The 19,205-nt window shown below is 31.7% G+C and overlaps 2 protein-coding genes across 3 annotated transcripts in view; both read right to left on the bottom strand.

Annotated features, from left to right (window-relative positions):
- Positions 1–3,258: 3,258 nt before the first annotated feature.
- On the bottom strand, positions 3,259–5,998 carry LOC105126147 (GDSL esterase/lipase At4g18970-like). Its single transcript, XM_011026919.1, has 5 exons — positions 5,624–5,998; positions 4,842–4,972; positions 4,141–4,386; positions 3,637–3,877; positions 3,259–3,518 (listed from the first exon to the last, which is right to left on the bottom strand). The coding sequence occupies exons 1-5, from the start codon at positions 5,871–5,873 to the stop codon at positions 3,304–3,306; spliced, it is 1,083 nt and encodes a 360-aa protein (XP_011025221.1). The 5' UTR covers positions 5,874–5,998; the 3' UTR covers positions 3,259–3,303.
- A 9,661-nt stretch (positions 5,999–15,659) lies between these two features.
- The window catches only part of LOC105126146 (putative E3 ubiquitin-protein ligase LIN-1), a 5,717-nt gene continuing 2,171 nt past the window's right edge, over positions 15,660–19,205 (bottom strand). For both annotated transcript variants that reach the window (XM_011026917.1, XM_011026918.1), the window contains exons 3-10: positions 19,124–19,205; positions 18,623–18,883; positions 18,487–18,514; positions 17,760–18,408; positions 17,301–17,442; positions 16,966–17,217; positions 16,528–16,837; positions 15,660–16,273 (exon numbers count right to left, since the gene is read on the bottom strand). In XM_011026917.1, the coding sequence (XP_011025219.1) occupies positions 16,155–16,273; positions 16,528–16,837; positions 16,966–17,217; positions 17,301–17,442; positions 17,760–18,408; positions 18,487–18,514; positions 18,623–18,883; positions 19,124–19,205 (1,843 nt within the window). In that variant the 3' untranslated portion in view covers positions 15,660–16,154. The remainder of the gene's footprint in view (positions 16,274–16,527; positions 16,838–16,965; positions 17,218–17,300; positions 17,443–17,759; positions 18,409–18,486; positions 18,515–18,622; positions 18,884–19,123) is intronic.

The raw sequence follows: 19,205 nt of genomic DNA, 5'->3' as shown, positions 1-19,205 counted from the left end.
AAACATATATTAATATTTATGATTTTTAATTTAAATATTATAGATTTAACTATTATTATGACATCATGAAATAAAATCATACTTTATATAAACAAATTATTATTTCATAAAACTATTTACAATTCCATTATATACAAAATTCATTCGACAAGAACTATAATTTTAAAAATTATTGTTTCATAAAATTATCTACAATTCCATTACATACAAAATTCATTCGACAAGAACTATAATTTTTATTATTCTTTGAGCATGCAATAAAATTAGATAAAATATTATTAGAAATAAAATTAAGATTACAGTATGAATAAATTTAATTCACCTTAAACTAATTTTTTTTAAAAAAATTAATATTCACATTTACGTAAACATTGTGAGTGAAATCAATAAATTGTACTGGTTTTTCAAAAAAAAACTATTAATTAAATGGTTTTTTGAAAAAAAAATGTTCGCATACAGTGCAAGTAAGTTAAAATTCACTCACACTGTTCACTGATTTTTCAAAGAAAAAAAATATTTACGAGAATAGTGTGACTGAGGAGGAATGGTGCACTGTTCACTGAACAGTGCAGCGCGATACAGCTGCAAGAAGCAACTTCTACCTGTTTTCTTTTTCCATATGTTTCAAACGTAATATTTTGTGGGATCCATGAATAATGACTTATGTTTTTTTTGTTATCAAATGTTGTTGCATCTGTTTTAAGCAAAACGCAAACACAACTTCTTAAACAAACATTATGTGCATCTTATTCCTAAAACCATACATAAATTTTAGGTCTAAATAACTAAGTAAAAAAGTTAATATAAAATTATATCATCTAATAATTCTTTATATTATTATTGTTATTGTTATTGTTAATGTTAGAAGTTGTTTTCATTGTTATAACTCAATTTTTTATTTTTATTTTGAAGAAATTAGAAATATTAAAAAATATATCTTTTCAATAAATTTATCTATTTTGTTATTTTGGTATTTAATTTTTGTGTTTCAAGGAATCTTGAAATAATAATAATAAAATAAATACAAAAAATATATGTAATTGGGTTGCAATTGAACCAATATTTGAAAATAATAAGCAGAAAAGAAGTTTGGAATCTTTTAAGTTATAATTGGGGTTTGAATTGAAGATAAAAGGGCTTAAATTGGTTGAATTTGGCTAGAATTGAAAATTTGAGGTTCAATGATGAGTTTGGAACAAATAGCCAAATTAGAAAATTAATTAAGAGGTTAATTAAGAGGAAAAATTGAAATTTAAAGTTAATCTGGCATAGAAATAAAGAATTGAAAGATCAAGGACCAAAATGAGTAAAGTGGAGAATCTAGAGGGCAGATGTTATTTCAGTTAGGGGGTGAATTGATTGAAATTAAAGGGCAAAAAAGGGTGGAAATTGACCAAAAGTAAAGAATTGAAGGACCAGAAACCAAGAAGTAAAAAGCTCCGGAACGGAGAGACTTGTAGATATTTTGCTTATAGCATTTAGGCACCTCATTCTTACCCTAATTCTTAGCCGAAAATAAACTTTGAGAACTCTGCATAACAGAAGAATCCCCTGCATTCTTTAGCCTCCCAAACTGTAGAACAGTATGCTATCTAGGGCTGCAAAATTCACCCAAAATCAGATTATTTTTCTAAGCAATAGCAATCACTTAGAGTGAAACTGCGTTGTTTTAGCTTCTCTAGCGTAAATAGATTTTTTATTTGATTTAACTGTGTCAAATTTTATTTAAAAACATAAACAAATATTAATTTAAAATAAAAAATAAAAAAATTCAATTTTTTTTTTAAATATTTTCAAAACATAATACCAAATATGTCCGGGTCATCAATTGACTTGATCTCTATATAAAATAAACTTACAAAAACATAATATTCCAATAATTTTAGCTCGCTAGATAGTTATGTCCCAAAATGTAAATAACATACCATCACGTTTGCTATAACATAACCTCTAATTAATTGCATATAATTTATTAAATCATTACATGATTGCTACGACATTAATCTTATTTAATTTATCCATTTTCTATTTCCACGCCTCATTGTTCAATTGACTGACCCCAGTCACATTCCATCTAACAATTTCTCGTAACATATTCATAGATTCCATCCAAACGATTGACTATAATACTAATAATCACGTTAGTCTTTGTTCACTTGACTAAATCATATAGTCTCTATTCAAATTGTGGACTATGATTGGACAAAGATTGAGGAGTTCTGTTTTTACCCTTTAATTTTTCTATATTTATTTATTTTTGTTTATATTTATATTAATACTCGTTTTTTCTTTTGTTTTATTTAAAAAACCCCTGTTAAATTATGATTATTTTTACAAATGCGGAGGCTTAATGATATCCCGTTTTATTTCTTTTGTTACTGTCGTGATTGCTGTAGAACAAGTGACTGTAATTGATTTCCTTTCTTCCCCCTAACACCTTTGTCCCAGGAGTAAATGCATGCCCACGTGAACCTGTAAAAAAAAAAAAAAAAGCGAGAGAGAGGCTGCTGAGCAAGTCTTAAGTTAATTTTTCTATATTAATTTTTATATTTATACTAATACTCGTTTGTTCTTTTATTTTATTTAGAAAACCCCTGTTAAATTATGATTATTTTTTTATACATTTAAATTTCAAAGAGATTTTCTAATTTATTTATATTTTATATAGATAGATTTTAATTTTAAAAATAAATTTTTTTCTTATAACAACCCTTTGACACCCTCCAATTCATTAGAAGACTTTACAAGAACAACGGGTAATTTGAAGTTTTTAACTTTGCCCCTGGGCCTTCAGATTCATCCTTGCCAAGCCCTAATTGACACCCTGCCAAGGTTGCTTGGAAACCATTATCGGTTCTGAAAAATGTTGTGTGTTAAATAGTATACTTGGTATTTTTATTAATGATTTTTTTAGTGTGTATTTGGGATTTTATTTTAGAAGTATTTTTAAAAATATTTAATTTTTTTATTTTAAATTAATATAGTTTTAATATTTTCAAATTATTTTGATGTGTTGAACTTAAAAATAATTTTTTAAAATTAAAAAAATATATTATTATTATATTTTTTAAATAAAAAATACTTTAAAAAACAACCATAACTACACTCTTAAACTTAAACATGTTATATCAAAAAGTAAATATATTTTTTATTAAAGAGGTATTCTCAGAGCACTTACTCGAGACCAAGTCTTATTCTCAAACAGAATATTATTAATACATCTCCCTTTATTCTCGCATTATTATGGGAGAAAGGTTCTATTAATTTTCACATAATATTTGCAGATTACCATATTATCTTCCATTAAAGCTCAGCCAGCAGGCTGATATCAACAGGAAATGCATCAGTCAATGACTGAACCCTGTATGCTCTCCTTCCCAAGATCAAAGCTCTAGCCTCTGTAGGATGTACCGAATCATAGTATGCATACTCAGTCCTATCAGGACATGGAATTGTAGAAGGATCACATAATCCTGTACTGGTTAAGTTGCAACAAGCAACTCTGGTGAACCTGAAAGCTGCATATAATATTATCCATAAGATTATAACAAACCAAATATATACATAGAATCAACAAGATAATAAAACTTGATTCCACTAAATGGCATGGTGTTAATAAAGAAAATGAGAGTTCACCTCGAGTTGATTCGGCATCAATCTGGTAAAAATTTATGTAAGTAAATTTAGCTCCAGGAAGATTGGCGTTAAGGTTTGTAACTAATGGTATAAGCTTGCTATTGAAGATTTGTACTGCGTTGTTGATCATCTCTACACATGAAGAGCCATTCGTACCATATGTTGCCAGTGCATTGGGCGAGCAACCACTCTGGATTAGTCCCACAACGGCCACCTTCCTTGCTCCAAGATCGTATAAGCTCTGCAGTATATAAACCATACATCAGAAGAAATAGAGAGATCTTAATATTTGTTTTTCTTTGAAAGTAAGATATATAAATGAGATAGAGATAAGACAAAATATAAATGTCTATACAACAGTGTTTTACATATAATTTATATACCTTTTCTATTATCTTCGTTTCTTTTATCCTCGAGATAGTGACTAGATACTTTATATTTTAATAAATAAGTATTTACACGTCGGAAATTGGAAGTAGTTGCATATAAAATTGTAACAATTACCTTTAATTGCTGAGAATATTGTTGAATGAGCACTGTAGCGTACTGGTGAACATTGAATTGCCTGCTAGTGTTATATAATTGGGGCAGGAAGTAATTCATTGTGTAGTCATTGGTGCCCATGTCAATGGTGTAAATGCACTTGTTTAGGTGCTTCATGGCTGCATCTTTACTTCCCAGTACTTCAGTGATGAGTGAAATTATGATACGGTGATTTTGTAACTGCTCATCCAGGGATATCACCTCACCCTAAATACCCAAAAGAATAGAAACATTTTACAATTTTTTAAATAGCAATCAATTCGATAGCACATTTATTAAAACCGGTCTTGCTTGGTATCATCTTAGAATTCATTTGATCCGTTTTTATACGTGTATTTAAAAGTATAATTATAGTTATTTTTTAAAATATTTTTTATTTAGAGATATATCAAAATAATATTTTATTATTTTTAAAAAATTATTTTTAATATCAGCATATTAAAATTAAAATAATCTAAAAATATTAAAAAAATATTAATTTAAAGTAAAGAAATAATTAACATATGTGCATGTTGATACTATGCTCATGCTTAATGGTTTCGTGTTATTTTTTTCTTAAATGCAAGAACTTTATCAAATTAAAACTTTCTTATTATCACAAAAATTATACAAATTAGTATTATCTTTGTGCTTAATTAGCTAGTATGAATAAATGCAGTTACCACTGCTAATCGTCCACTTTCATTGCGAATCCCAGCTGATCCAGATGCGTAATTTACACCTCTTAATATATTTTTTGTAGCTTTTGCTTCATTGAAGGTTGGAATATAGTCGTCAAATCCCAAAAGCTTAGCTGTAACAAAATAGTATCGATGAGTTAGTATGATAATTTATGCTATGCAACATGATATCGATTTAAATACCTAGGTTATTGATTTAAGACATAGTTTTGAAACCCTATCCTATGTTCATGTCATGGTTAGACTGGTCAATTCACGGATGAGCGAGTTGGTCTGAATTTATTATTATTATTTATTTAAAATAATGTCATTTAAAGGAAAACAAATTCCATACCCTCACTCTCCCTCTTGTAATTGTCTCTCCCCTCTCTCTCTCTCTCTCTCTCTCTCTCTCTATCACAGATTGGCTCTCTTCTGCTGCTTGCTGCTGAAATCAATTCACCGAATAGGTGCCAGCCCATTAAATAGCTAGGTTGTCTCCAAAATTAATCGAGCCATGTGTCAATATGTTAACGAGTCGAACAACCAAGTCATTCTAGGTTTCAGAACTAATTTTAAGGTATGTGTGGATAACAAACTATCTAAAAATAATAATAATTATTATCAAAGATGTAAACGCGTTAATTACTAAGAATATTTGATATTTCAAATATTAACAGGTAAATTATTAATGAAAAGAGAAATAATTATAGTTAGTATTAGGATAAAAAAGAAATCAAATTATATACTCATGTAAGTAATTAGAGGGGGAGGAAGAAGGAGACCAATGACATCGGCTGTATTGTTGCCATTGCTAAACCTTCCGGTAGGTCCTTCGCTAAAGTCAAACCCATAAGGAGTATAATTGGCTTTTGCCAACGTCGAAAGATTGTTGTTGTTTCCATTATCAAAGAGTGAGTCCCCAAAAACAAAGTAACATGGCACTTGAGGTTCTCCATAAGCACAATTCTGCAAGTTTGAGATCAGCAATGGAATGGTGAAGATCCACCATAGCATCTTAGGCTCATTCTCCATTAATGAAAACTGAATTAGCTACAAGTGATTGAAACTAGATAAAGAAAGAACGAAGGGTGATGATGATCTGAATGAAGAAGTTAATAGACGAGAGTGTTGTTGAGAACTGCAAGCCCAAAAATTGCTGATTTTATAGGCCTGGAGATGTGGCTGTTATAGACTAAGTATATATATATAGCTGGTTATCCTACTCCTGGCTAGGTGCATGCATAATTTGACTTCAACGCTGGAAACTGATTTTAATATTGTTAATGGATATATTTGAAGGTAAATTAATTAATTACTTAAAATAATTTATTCTGTTTATGCAGTAGGGGACTGTCTATTACAAGATGAGGAAGCTCCTTTACCTGCCATTTTATAATATTGTTGTCTACTAGAGTCTTTTTTTTTTTTTCCTTTTATTGTCGAATTATAGTGCTTTAGATTCAGTTCGAGTTTATCTTCTAGCTTGGAGGCTTTGAAAGATGGTAAAATCAAGGAATAGTTGTTGAGAACCACAAGCCCATGAATGGCTGCTTTAATAGTCATGGAGATGTGCTTGTCATAGACTAGTAGCTGGTTATTCTACTCTTTGCTACTTAGTTGAGGGAAGTGCCCAGAAATTTGAAATTTTAATGCATAATTTGACTTTAGAATTGGAAATTGATATTAATATTAGTTGGATTGCAGGAAGGTACTTAAATTTTAAATATTTTTATATTATTTTAATATATTAATCTCAAAAAAAAATTCTAAAAAAATTTAAAATATATTATTTTAATATATTTTTAAATAAAAATACTTTAAACTATAACCACTATTATAATCTCAAACAATCACTAGTCTTACCAATTATAAATTCACGGTTAAGAGTTGGAAAGTAAAAACTTTCCTAGCATACTGTTAAAATAATAAAATAATCTCAACGATAAAATATTTTAATATAAATGAAAAATAAATCATTATGTAAGCAACTAAAATAACAAAGTTTGAACAAAATAAAATTAAATGCTTTGCTATTTCTTTAAAAGAATTAAAGGCAACTTGAACTACAAACACACGCAAAATTGATAGTTGAAATCAACTTCGTTTTCTCCAGAACCTCCAAATATCACTAACACAATTTGCAACATACAACTATGATAATCAACATCAAAGAAGGAGTTGAATCCAAGACAAAAAAGTTTGGTATATTGTGAGAAGAAGCAATCACTCGGTCAAAGTTATGTACCAGCCTTTTGTACAGAATTCTTTGTCCAGTTATATCTTCTTTCTCTCTTTTTTTATAGAAAAGAATAGTACCACCAAAAAATTGAAGTATTATCTTGGCTGTTATTTCATGGTGGAGCAAGCAACTGGGATTCCCGTACAAGAATGAATTTAATTGATAATTTTTCGGTAGGCTGTCCCTTTTGTTGGACCTTTGAATCCACCTTTCTACTATTCTAGTTGAACTATTCATGCCAGATATCAACCAACGCAAGTTTCAGGTATCCTGAAATATGCCCAACAAAGGCCAACACCTTCTCAAGCAATTTTTATGGGCTTCTCAGGAGAATGCCAAGGTCTTTATCATCAATAGCCCAACAAAGTCCGGATGACAACCACAAAGCCTTCATCTGCCAAGCATCTTTTTCGAAGGCCGAAGCTTTGGGCGGGCATACGAGCTCCCATGCTAAGAAAAGGAAGATTAAATTTGAGTATTATAAATTTTAAAATTATTAAAAATTTATATAATTATTAATTTTAAAATTTATAAAATTACTTAAGATATATACAAACTAATCTAGATATTTATATCAGTAATAATAAAAAAAATTTAAAAAACTCCAAGTAGCCAATTTCTCGAGTTAAGATTTGTTTCAGAATTTAGAAGCTTATCACCAGATTTTAAAGATGAGTTCATTATTATAATAAGTGTTGATTTTTTAAGGATGAAAATTAATAAATATCTTAATGTTCATTAATACTGAGTTGTAAAGGAGAATCTAGAATTAAAAAATGATATTCATATCAATATTTATTCCTTTACTTTGCTAGTATTATGGTTTCAGTATTTATTATGTATATTTTGTTAAAACTACAACATCAATTATGCTAAATAATTGACCAGGTCAGCTTTGTTTATTTGTTTTTTTACAGTTTGTTTAGTTTAAATATTACTTTTCTATTTTTAGTTAACAATCCTAAGCTTTGATATCATAATAAGTTAGTAAGAATTATTACAGAGATAAACAAAAAGCGAACATAATTAAAGAAAGATGCTGTAATATAATGGAAGAAAAGAATGTTTTTGTGTTTATTCACTGTTTACATTCCCAGTACTATTATATTTATTTTATATGAACTAAATATGAGAGGTTTAATTATATAATCTAATTAACAATATTAAATAACAAATTTTATTAACGGTCTAACTATATTAATAAATTTGTTAATTATGATATTTTTTATTTTCATGACAAGTGGCAGTAGGTTCTTGGAAGACCTTGTTAAGGATATCATGGTCTCTATCCATTGTTGACAAAGCTTCCTGAGCCATTCCCATTCAGAGGAATCATGATGTGGCAATTCAGGGTGAGTGTGTGCTGGAAGAATGCGATCGCGATAAGGAAGACATTGCTAATAACTTAATAAGTAGTGGTTCCAAATAGATTACATTTGCTATGAGAGTTGTGTTAAATGTTTTTCCTAATTTATTATGTTTTATGTGATTTCATTCATAAATTTAAATTTTAGTTATGGAAGTGACGCACATGAATATTGATTATCTATAAATATAATTTTTTTAGTTAATATTTTTTTAAGATGCTATGAGAATACTATTAAAAACATTTCCTGATTAATTATTATATTATTTCATTTATAAATTTAAATTTTAGTTTTGAAATTTGTGCAATTCTTTTGAGAGATACATTAGATTTTTTTTTTAGATTAGCGTGGGTGTTCGGGCCAATTTACGCGCACCACGACTAATCCCACGGGCCCTGAAGTTAACGATCATGTAAGCCTCCGGTGGCCATCATATGAGCAACCAAGAATTCGAACCTGAAACCATAAATGGAGCAAACTCCTTGATCCCAAATCCTTACCACTTGACCACCACCTAGATGGTTGAGATACATTATATTCTTAATTGGCCACAAAAGGATACACAGAAAGAATATATCTGAGAAGATCCACCTAACACCTCAAGGCATTAAACAGCTTTACGTTCTGCAATAACTCCTTTACCATCTATTCCAAGAAGGGAGGATATCCTCCCCCTTAATTCTGATGGCTCGTTTTTAGTCATATGTCTTGCATTGACGAATCTGAAGTTTGTATAGGCATGGCATGCTCGTGGCACGACCTAGCACTAGCAATGTTTGTTACGTGAAATAAAAAACATAAATAATAATCCCATTTAACGGAACTTTTCTTTTCTAATTTCCGTCAACTCAACTTGGATTCCTTTTATAAATCTATCACGGTGTCAAACAGGTGTTTAATCTGTTTGTGTGTGTGGTGTGATTGATAAACAAAAAAGTATTTTGATGCGACTCTATTAACGCTAGAAAACAATTTTCCAATTAATAACCTTCGGTTTACGAAGAATTATCCTTCAAACATAAAAGGAAGTTTGAATATATTTGTGGTATTAGTTTTTTTATTCAAAGCAGTAATTCAATTAGCAAATATTTAGTTAATTTTTAATTCAAAGCAAGTAATTCGAATATTTAGTTAAGCTTTCGCATCTGCTTAGCAAGACTGGATTCGTTTTTATCATGTAATAATGATTTTTTTTTTTTGTACTTTTTTTTTTAATCAGTCAAGCTCCCCAGTCTCCCCTTCCCACCCAAGAATGGAATCAAACCGAACGGGGAGCTCTTAAGTTAGAGCCTTTGTTGATTCCTCCATTGTGGTTCACCACAAGGAAGATGAATTCCTCTACTCATCGCAACCCTCGCAGCCACCTTAGCTCGAGAGAAGTCGGTACTAAGGCCAAGAATAAATCTATTGCATCAAATGCAGTGACAGTAACTGAAGTGGTGAAAACCACACAGGTTGTCTCTTCACGCCCAAAGCCAAACCTATTGGTCGGGCATGCGGGTCTCCCTGACCTTAATGACTCGGTATTCATCCGCCACCAGGATCGGTGGATCCTGCATAGCAGACATTTGTATGCGTCGCACTCCTCAAGTCACTACACATAACAGAAAGTATGTCACGGAGAAGGAGAAGAGTTGCAGCAAGAAATAAGAAGAGGTCTCTCCAGCTCGTTCAATCACCAGATGGGATAACAGTTATGCCTGAAAATCTTTATGCTCAAGGAGTTGGAAGACGGGGCAGACAGAACCTTGGATCCTGGTCAACCAGGTCAAGCTGGGCCGAGCCGACAAGCAACTGCAAATGGTGGTGGGGAGGCTCTGATAGAAGTGGAGATCCAGTGGGAAATGTATATAGTGTGGCTTTTTTATGATTATATTTTATTAAAGATTAAAATAATTGAGGCTGCCACCCTTTTTAATGTTCTTTTCCTAGTTGTTATATTAATAATAATGCAGTGAACTTTATGTTTAATTCTTTGAATTTGGATTTTTTAATGTATCTTTTTTAAGTTTAATTATGTTTTTTTAATTGCATTTATAATTAGTTTAAATTTTAGTTATTAAGTATGCTTAAACTCAAAATTTTATATTAATAGGTTATAAGTGGCCCTCTCCATTATATATTTACGTTAATTAAAAAAATAAAAATAGAAAAATGACAATGAGTAAAAAATTAATATTTTATCATTCTTGACAAGGCAAAAATCAAAATAAAAAATCATAACAACATATTAGAATTGTTTTTGGATATAATTAATTAATAGTAATTATACCATATCACTGTCTATTTTAGTTTACCGTTACATCACCATAATCACCACAACAATCACTAATGAAAACTCCATAAAAATACTTATATTACCATCACTTTTCAATGTACAAATGCTATTTGATTTCTTTAATATTTTCTCATTTTGATTCATCTGTTTCCGTTCCAAGTTTCTTATTCTTATTATTCAAATACTCTCTTAGTAGAATTCAGCTTGAGAAAGTGAAACTCTATGTAGGGATATTGGTTTTATGTACGGGTGGGGAAACAAGGAAAAAATATTCTTAACTTCTTAAAACTATCATTTTCCAAATATTGTTTTGAATAGCAATATCATGAGCTTTTTGTTTCGAACAATAATTTCATCTTTCATATTATAATTTATATTTTACAAGGAATCCTTTTATGTCTGATTATGCTTTTTTTATTATTTCATTTATAAATTTAAATTTTAGTTATGAAATTAAATAGCAGTTAATAAATTAACCCACATAAATTATGGTTCTATACAAATTCAAGAATTTTTTATTGAGTTAATGTTTCTTACTATTCCAAGAGAGTTACATTAAATTCTTTTCATGTTAAAGTATTTTTTTTTCAAATTTACATTTCAAATTAACAGTTCTGACCGTTAAAAATTTAAATTTTAGTTATGAAGTTGGCGCATATGAATAACACAGTTATGTATAAATTTAAATTTCTATTTTAAGTTAATAGTTTTGACAATTATAAATTTAAATTTTAGTTATGAGATTGACGCGTGTAAATAACAGTTATGTATAAGTTTAAATTTTTGTTTTAAGTTAACAGTTCTATAACCATTACAAGTTTAAGTTTTAGTTATAAAATTATTATATGTAAATTATAGTTATTAACGGTTCTTGTTGTAATGATATAAATTTCTACCTGTATTTTGAAAAATAAAATACCATAACTAAATTAATGTTCACTTGTGATCTAAATTAGATTTTATAAAAAAGATTAGATTTAAATTTCAATTATGTCTTAGCATGCATCTTAGTCATAGATGTTCCTAGTCATATTTGATTAAAAATAATGGCATTTAACTAAATTAATATATATATATATAGCTGACCAACTCTAATTATTATGAATTTTCATTATTTTTAAAATAAGAAAACCTAAATGATTAAAATATCCACCTCAATAAGAGTTTGATATTATTGTGCAAGATATTTTTTACTTGAAAATACATTAAATAATTTTTTTATTTTTTATATCAAAATCATTAAAAAACTTTAAAAATATCAATTTAATATTTTTTAAGCTAAATGCATTTTTGAAAAGCACCCAAACAGGAAAATAAATGGTGCTTTAGTATGAAATAACCTTTACAACTAACTTTATAATTTAGTCGCAGCTACTATGATTTTAAATTTTTATATTTATTTTTTAAATAGGAAAAAAATTATAAATAAATATTTGCTCCAGATAAAAAATTAATAATAGCGGATTAATGTAATTAGTTTGGTGATTTCTCATGTAATTAAACAATCCTTTCCTTCATTTTGAGAGTTACACATTAAGTTCTTGGTCACAAAAGGATACACAGTATATATCTCACAAAAGGATAAATATATATCTCACAAAATCCAGCAATACCTCAAAGCATTAAATAGTTTTTCGTTTTGCGATAAATGTTTTGCCATCTATTTTCGAAATGGCTAGATATTCTTCCTTATTTGATGACTCGTTTTTAGTCATTTTGCGCAGACGAATCTGAAGTTCATATAGCACGGCATGCTCATGGCACGACTTACCAGTGTTTTGTTCTTGAAGATGACATATATTTTCCTATATAATGGACTTATAGTTGATGAGCGTAATGCACCTCGCAAATTGAGCCTTTCGATCACTCCTTGTAATCTTCTTCTCGAATTTCATTGCCCTCACATAGCTTTCTCAGCCCTCCCCTTATGGCGAGCAACAACTTCAATGTTTCAAGCAGTTCCATTGTTCATGAGAACAGTCTTGTTCTCTCCCTCAACTCCAATTTAGCTCAAGATCATGTGGATGGGCACGGCAGAATCATCCCACAGAGCCTTGCTCCAACCATTGCTGTCCAACCAAACAACCTTTTTGTCCCTCAAAGAGCTGGTCTTGGCCAAATTGCTATGGGCCAAAGGTTGAGCGAAGTAAGGAGAAATCATGTTTCTTCGTTGAGTGTGAGGATTCATACTATCATTGAATACCTCCCAACTGAACAAAATCAAATTGAAGCTCTTCCCCTTCACCCAACAAGTGACTATACTGTTACTGAAATTCCAAGAACCACCCAGTTTCTTCCCCCAGCCTCACCTAGGGAGCTTATTGTTGCTCCAAATCACAACAACGTCCATCTCCAAAGCCTGAATCCAAATGGTGGTTTTCGCATTCAAGGCCAACCCAATTTCCAAAACCACAACCTAACCATGTCCAATCAAGTGAATCAACACAATGCTTATCTTCCATATAGCCCCCCAAACCGACAAATGATCAATTTTATGAACCTTGATCATCTTAATCATAGTCATGGAAACAATGACGGAGTTGTTTTGAATCCTGAACCTTTGAGTGTCTATGCACCACCTGGAATATCTTGGGCTCGAAACCCCAACCTAAATCTTGGCCAGAACCAAAATCTTGAAACCAGCCAATTTGATATTGATCAAGTGAGAATAAATCCAAGGGACGAAGCGAGAAACATCCCTGACAACCAAAGCAGCACAAGTTCTGAGGATGAAGAAGAAATGGGTCTTGATGATGGAGTAACTCATAGCCTTCCTCATCAGAAATACGGGCCATACATTTGCCCTAGATGCAAGAAAATATGCGAAACTTCACAAACTTTCGCGGCTCATATGCTAACACACTACAGAGTCGAAAACAAGGAACAAAGGAAGAGAAGGCTAGCAGCCAAAAACAAGAAGAAGAATCTTCACCAGATTCATTCACGTGGCAATGGACTGACAATATCGCCTTTGGGTACTGAAAATCTCCAGGAGGTTCATTCACGTGGCATTGGACTGACAATATCGCCTGTGGGTACTAAAAGCAAGGTTCCATTGAAGGTGTATGTGAGGAGAAAGAAGGCTGCAGGTGGGAAGGCAGAAATGGCGACTAGCAAGAGGGTTGTGGAGGATAAGGCCCAAAAAGGACAGGGAAATACTGTCCTAGACGAAGCAAGCAGCTCGTCTCCCGTCGGATTGGTGAACAAGGGGGTACCCATGTAAGCCTTCACCAAAAAAGCAATATATTTATATACATGGAATGCATTAGTGTTCTGTACTCCTTTGAATTCAATAAATAAACTTTGGATTTTCATTTATCATTTTAAAAGATGAATGTTTATTAAGTGTTAGAGAATAATATAAATTATATTTTGGAGACTCACTTAATAGCTTAAATTTTTAGGTGAGATAGTTCTTTGATATGGTATCAGAGTTTCGATGATCAAGCAGTCACAAGTTTAAATCTCACTATCCTTATTTATTTGATAAAAATTAAGCATAATGTAACGTGGGTTTGTGTAAGTTTTAAGTCCAAATGGCTTTTACTTGAGAGGATATGTTAGAGAATAATATAAATTATATCTTGGAGCCTCACCTAACAACTTAAACTTTTAGGTGAGATGGTTCTTTGACATTAAATAATTTAAAATTTTAAGAATAAAATAAATTGGTGATGATTAATTTTGATGTTTATCAATGAACATACTAGAATTTTGGTGCCAAAATTTTTAAATGTATGTCTTAAGAATTAGATTCTATATTTTATTTTTGTATATTAAATTATAAATTTGATGAGTTGGATTTATAATAGGCTCAAAACATATATAGCTATAATCAACAATAGCAGCACGGTTTACAATTTTAGAGGTCATTTCCTTTGAGAATAAAATAATATATACCTTAATTAGGGATAGTTTGAAATATAAATTAGAATATTTTAAAAATTTTCTGACGGAATTACCGTTTTTAAGTTCCACCACCAATTCTGCTCGTCGCTAATTACTAATGAAACTAATTTAGCAGTGGAATTTTTCCGGAATTTAGCGACAAAGGTAACTATAATCCTGTCGCTAGTTACTACTTTTCTCGTAGTCTTGGGAGTTAAGGGAAAGATATACTACATGCATTAAGCACATTTTTCTTACATAAAGACCTAGCTAGCAAACAACTCCATGTGATACTTCCTTTTATTTTGGTAACCACAGTGTTAGAAATACTAAATAGTATTGCCAATCTCATTCCACATTACTGCCTCTATGTATGGGAAGACTTGATATGGGAGTTGACTGTAGCAAGTTCTAGGTTAGGAGAATCAACAATTTGAGAATTAGATTTTGATCAAATTTAAGATTATTTTTTTTCCAATCTAAACCGGTTTAAGTTCATAATTAACTAGGTTTTGTGTTGATAACTATATCTCAAGATATAAAAACTCTAAACAAATATTGTCTTAACACTCAATTTTATGATTATACATCTTATATATTCAAAAAATGGATATATACAAGTAACATTTCAACCCAAAAAAAAAAAAAATATAGGATTCACAATCAAGTACCCAAATATTTTTTTGTCTAAATTGAGATTTCAACATTGCAAAAAAAATTCAATTGAGTTCTTTCATCTATTTTTGTCGACAATTCTTTCAAATTATACTCTTTGCGTAAAAGAAAAAACACCATAGTTTGGAACTCAATATTTTCTTGAGAATATGTGAAGACTTTGGTTTGGAAAGTTTTGAAAATCTTTGGAGACATAATTGAGATTTAAAAAAAAAAAACTTTGAGAACTGTATAGCCTCTTTGTATTATAGTTTGAGGGCTAATTTGAAGTTTGCTCAAAGAATAATCACTGAGACTTTTGGAGAACCGAGTAATACATACCAAGACCAGACAGCATAACTATTTATATCAAGTATCGAAAAATGTCCTCCAATATTGAAGAGCTAGTGTTGGCATCATGTGATCGGTCTTTTATATTTAAGAGAGAAGTAGGCAAGTCATAGTTCCTGAACTTCAATCCCTTTGGAAACAAGAGAGCAATGTGAACTCTGCAAGTTTAAATGGCTGTATCAGAAATGAAGCAGGTTCAGAATATATTTACAGGGGATGAATTCACGCCAAGCATTCATAAGACAGAAAGGTTTTTGGCTTCTGATAATTTGACTGTTTAAAATGGCACTGGCTTGCCTTGAGGTTTTCTCGGTATGATGCTCTGCCAGCTCCCTCCAGATTTTGATGACAACAATCAGATTATCTGACCCTTTTACAAGTTTTCTTGCTTCGGTACTCAACTATCGGCAACCAAGTGGAGACCAGAATGTTGCTATTAACCACTGAAGTTTCTGACGTGTATGCGAATAAGGAATTCGAAAGCCGGAGAAATTGAGAAATTTTAATGTAAGTGGATGGATTTTTTTCCTAACAAGCTAAGGATCTTCTCCAGAAATGATGGCATGTAGCTCCTTTGCTGTCCATGTTACTTCAGCAAGGCTTTGTAGTGGAACCGAGATTTCTTCTGCAATTATCATTAGCAGACTCCTGCATTCTGCAGCAAAAAAAAAGCATGTTATATCATACTTAAACTCACTATTCTAAGAACAAGAAATCACAAGGTGATGGAGCATCATCTGTCATGATATGCCTGAGAATCCAAAAAGAAATACTGGAAGTGGAAAATATCAGCAGTAACTTCTTCCAGGGCTTTGAACTTTAGGGAGCAACTTTTAAGCTTGTACATGATAGCCTCATAGTTTACCATATCGCTGGAATGGATAAAATATCCAAAGGAAAGTTACTAACCTGGATTTTTACTGAGATTTAACAAGGACATTGAAGCAAGAACTTGGTGCTCAATCTGCTCGTCATCTTCCAAGATTTCCTCGAGTCCGGAGATGAGAGTGGGGAAGCCAAAGAGCTGGAGCTCCGAATCCGGTAACAAAGAGATTCCACAGCTTAACCATGCAATTGTGGTTAGGCATGCCCTCACTAAATCCAAGATTCCTGAACTTAAGCACTTTGATATGGTCTCTAAAATTGACATTTTGCCATTAGCAAGCAATGATTCTGCCAAGTTCCTCAACCATTCTTCACTGGACTCTTCTTCATCTTCCTGTTTTTCATAATAAATGAAAACAATTATAAATAACATCAAAAACTTCGTGTTTGTACTGAACTTAATAAACTCAGATACTGAATATATAATCAATATAAGAAGATCATTCAGGAGAACCAACGTACCGGCAAAAGAGGATCATCGAGAAGTAAATTATCTTCTCGAGAATTTACTTCATGATTTTTATCAAACCCTGCTTGCTTTAGGATCCAACTTTCTGTTGATGAGTTCCCAGAAGCAGAAAAAAAACCCCCCAAGACATTAAGTGCTCTGCAAGACTGTTCCCGGACCTTCTCATCAGTTAAGCTACTTTCCAAGGCCATTGAAATGGCATCAACGGCTTCCTTTCTGTAGATGCTATACTTCCGAGGTTCAACCTGCAAAATAAAATCATCATTAAAAACATAGTCAAAGTTCTGAAGTGGCTGTCCGGATGGAGGGAAGTGTTCGAGGAGCACACCAGAAGATCCAAGTGTAAGATCAGAACAGCCACCAAGGGTTCCTCAGCTGGAGAACTCTGAAGATAGACGAGTAGAATGTCCATCGCATGCACTATTGTCTCACTAGATAAGCCACTTATAAATTGTGTAACCCCTTTCCTCCTGTAAATAATATCTGTTAAATGTCTTTGATCTTGCTAATAACCAAGATTAAAGTAGGAGCAGATGATTCAAAAAACAAATCATTGGCAAACCAGGTCATCAAATATGTATAGAAACCCACTTTTCCCTTCCTTGAAAACTTACCCAGGCAGATAATTGCAAATGCACAAGTACACACACATGCACAAATCAAAAGAAAACACAAAGAAGGGAAAGATTGTCTCTTCATCACTTCCATAGTTCATCTACAAATGTTTAAACTGCACAAAGTAGCACAGGAAGTATTAAAAGCAGCTCAAGTAGCATTCATTACCAACCTGCTCAAACAAACTAACTCAATCAACAGACATACAACATTTCTCGCAGACTTTGATTGGTTGCTGTAGAGTAACTCGAAGAGACATTGTTTATCAATCTTTATAGCTATATGGTTTCTGCAACTTGACTCTGCCTCAATACAATATGATAAGAGAGCTGCAACCAGAGTTTTCTCTTCCAAACTACCAAATTCAAACCTTTTAATAAGAAATTCCAGGACTCCAAGAGAAATGAGGAGTTTGGCATTTGTTAATCTTTCCTCCCTACTGGAAGAAGCAAGAAGCTTCTCAAGTATGAATAAAGCATTTTCATTCCTTTGACTTGAATCATATGCCTCAGAGTTGCTGAATGTTTGAGATGCAAAAGACAATAGGTGATTACATCGCTCCAACTTCCAACTATCGATCATACGCTTCAAAATAAAGTTGGTGAGTGGTATAGTTGGACATTCTAAAGTTTTTCCTGTTATGGGACATGTTCTGTTTCCCTGATTAAACCATTTCCTGATGGCTTCTCTCTCAAAGGTTTGACCAGTCTCCAGGGTCACTGGATCATCAAACAACTGTCTGGTGAGAGGGCAAACAAAGTCCTGTGGAATGCTTTCAAAAATGGATCCTTCATCAAAATATTCATGACTTCCATTTAACCCTGCACTGGGAGAGTGCAATATAAGCATTCAATCAACATTTTGTAAGGGGAGAACTAATCTTAAGATGTCTGACTCACCTTCGATAGAAGCGCTTGCGTTGATTGCCTGCACCTAACATGATAGTCAAAGAAACTATTAGAGAATTTTGTAGGATTGTAAAATGCAGAACAGTCAGGAATTCTGTATATTTTGCCAAGAAAAGTGAGAGCACACCTTTTTGGAATGTGAAAGGTTTGAAACAGTGAGATCACCAGAATCCTCAGTTCGTTGAATTTTGAAAACCGATTTTGCTAGGGTCTTGAGGGTTAGCTCATTTTCTTTTGTATGTGAAGATGAATTTAGCATATGAGAGTCTCCAGCAGATACTTGCCCTGCACTGGATTTTCGAAAGTCGTCTTTAAGATCTGTGTCTGGTGAAACACTCACATTAACCAGCTTCCATTCTTTGTCAGATGCTGATAAGAGCCCATTATCCTGCAGAAATGTTAAAATTCTTGAGAGCATGAAAAAAAATTGCAGAGAGAATGTGAGAGGAATAAATTTAAGGACCACCATTTTCTCATCCAAATGTTAATTATCAATAAATCCCATTCAAATACGTTAGATATATGCAACTCATAAAATTGAATTGAAGTGACTAACAAAGCAAATAATTAAAATAAATCATGTAAGGAAACGTTATAGAGATACGGAAAATCGCACGAAAATACTCACAAGAATGGACGTGTTATCTTGTAAATTCTCAGGGGAATGGTTTTCTATATCTTGACCAGGATATTTGACCATTTCGGAAGAG

This window comes from Populus euphratica, unplaced genomic scaffold, assembly GCF_000495115.2.
Source record: "Populus euphratica unplaced genomic scaffold, PopEup_1.0 scaffold75.1, whole genome shotgun sequence".
NCBI lineage: Eukaryota > Viridiplantae > Streptophyta > Magnoliopsida > Malpighiales > Salicaceae > Populus > Populus euphratica.
The sequence above is the reverse complement of the archived record's forward strand: the minus strand, read 5'-3'. Positions and strand labels throughout refer to the sequence as shown.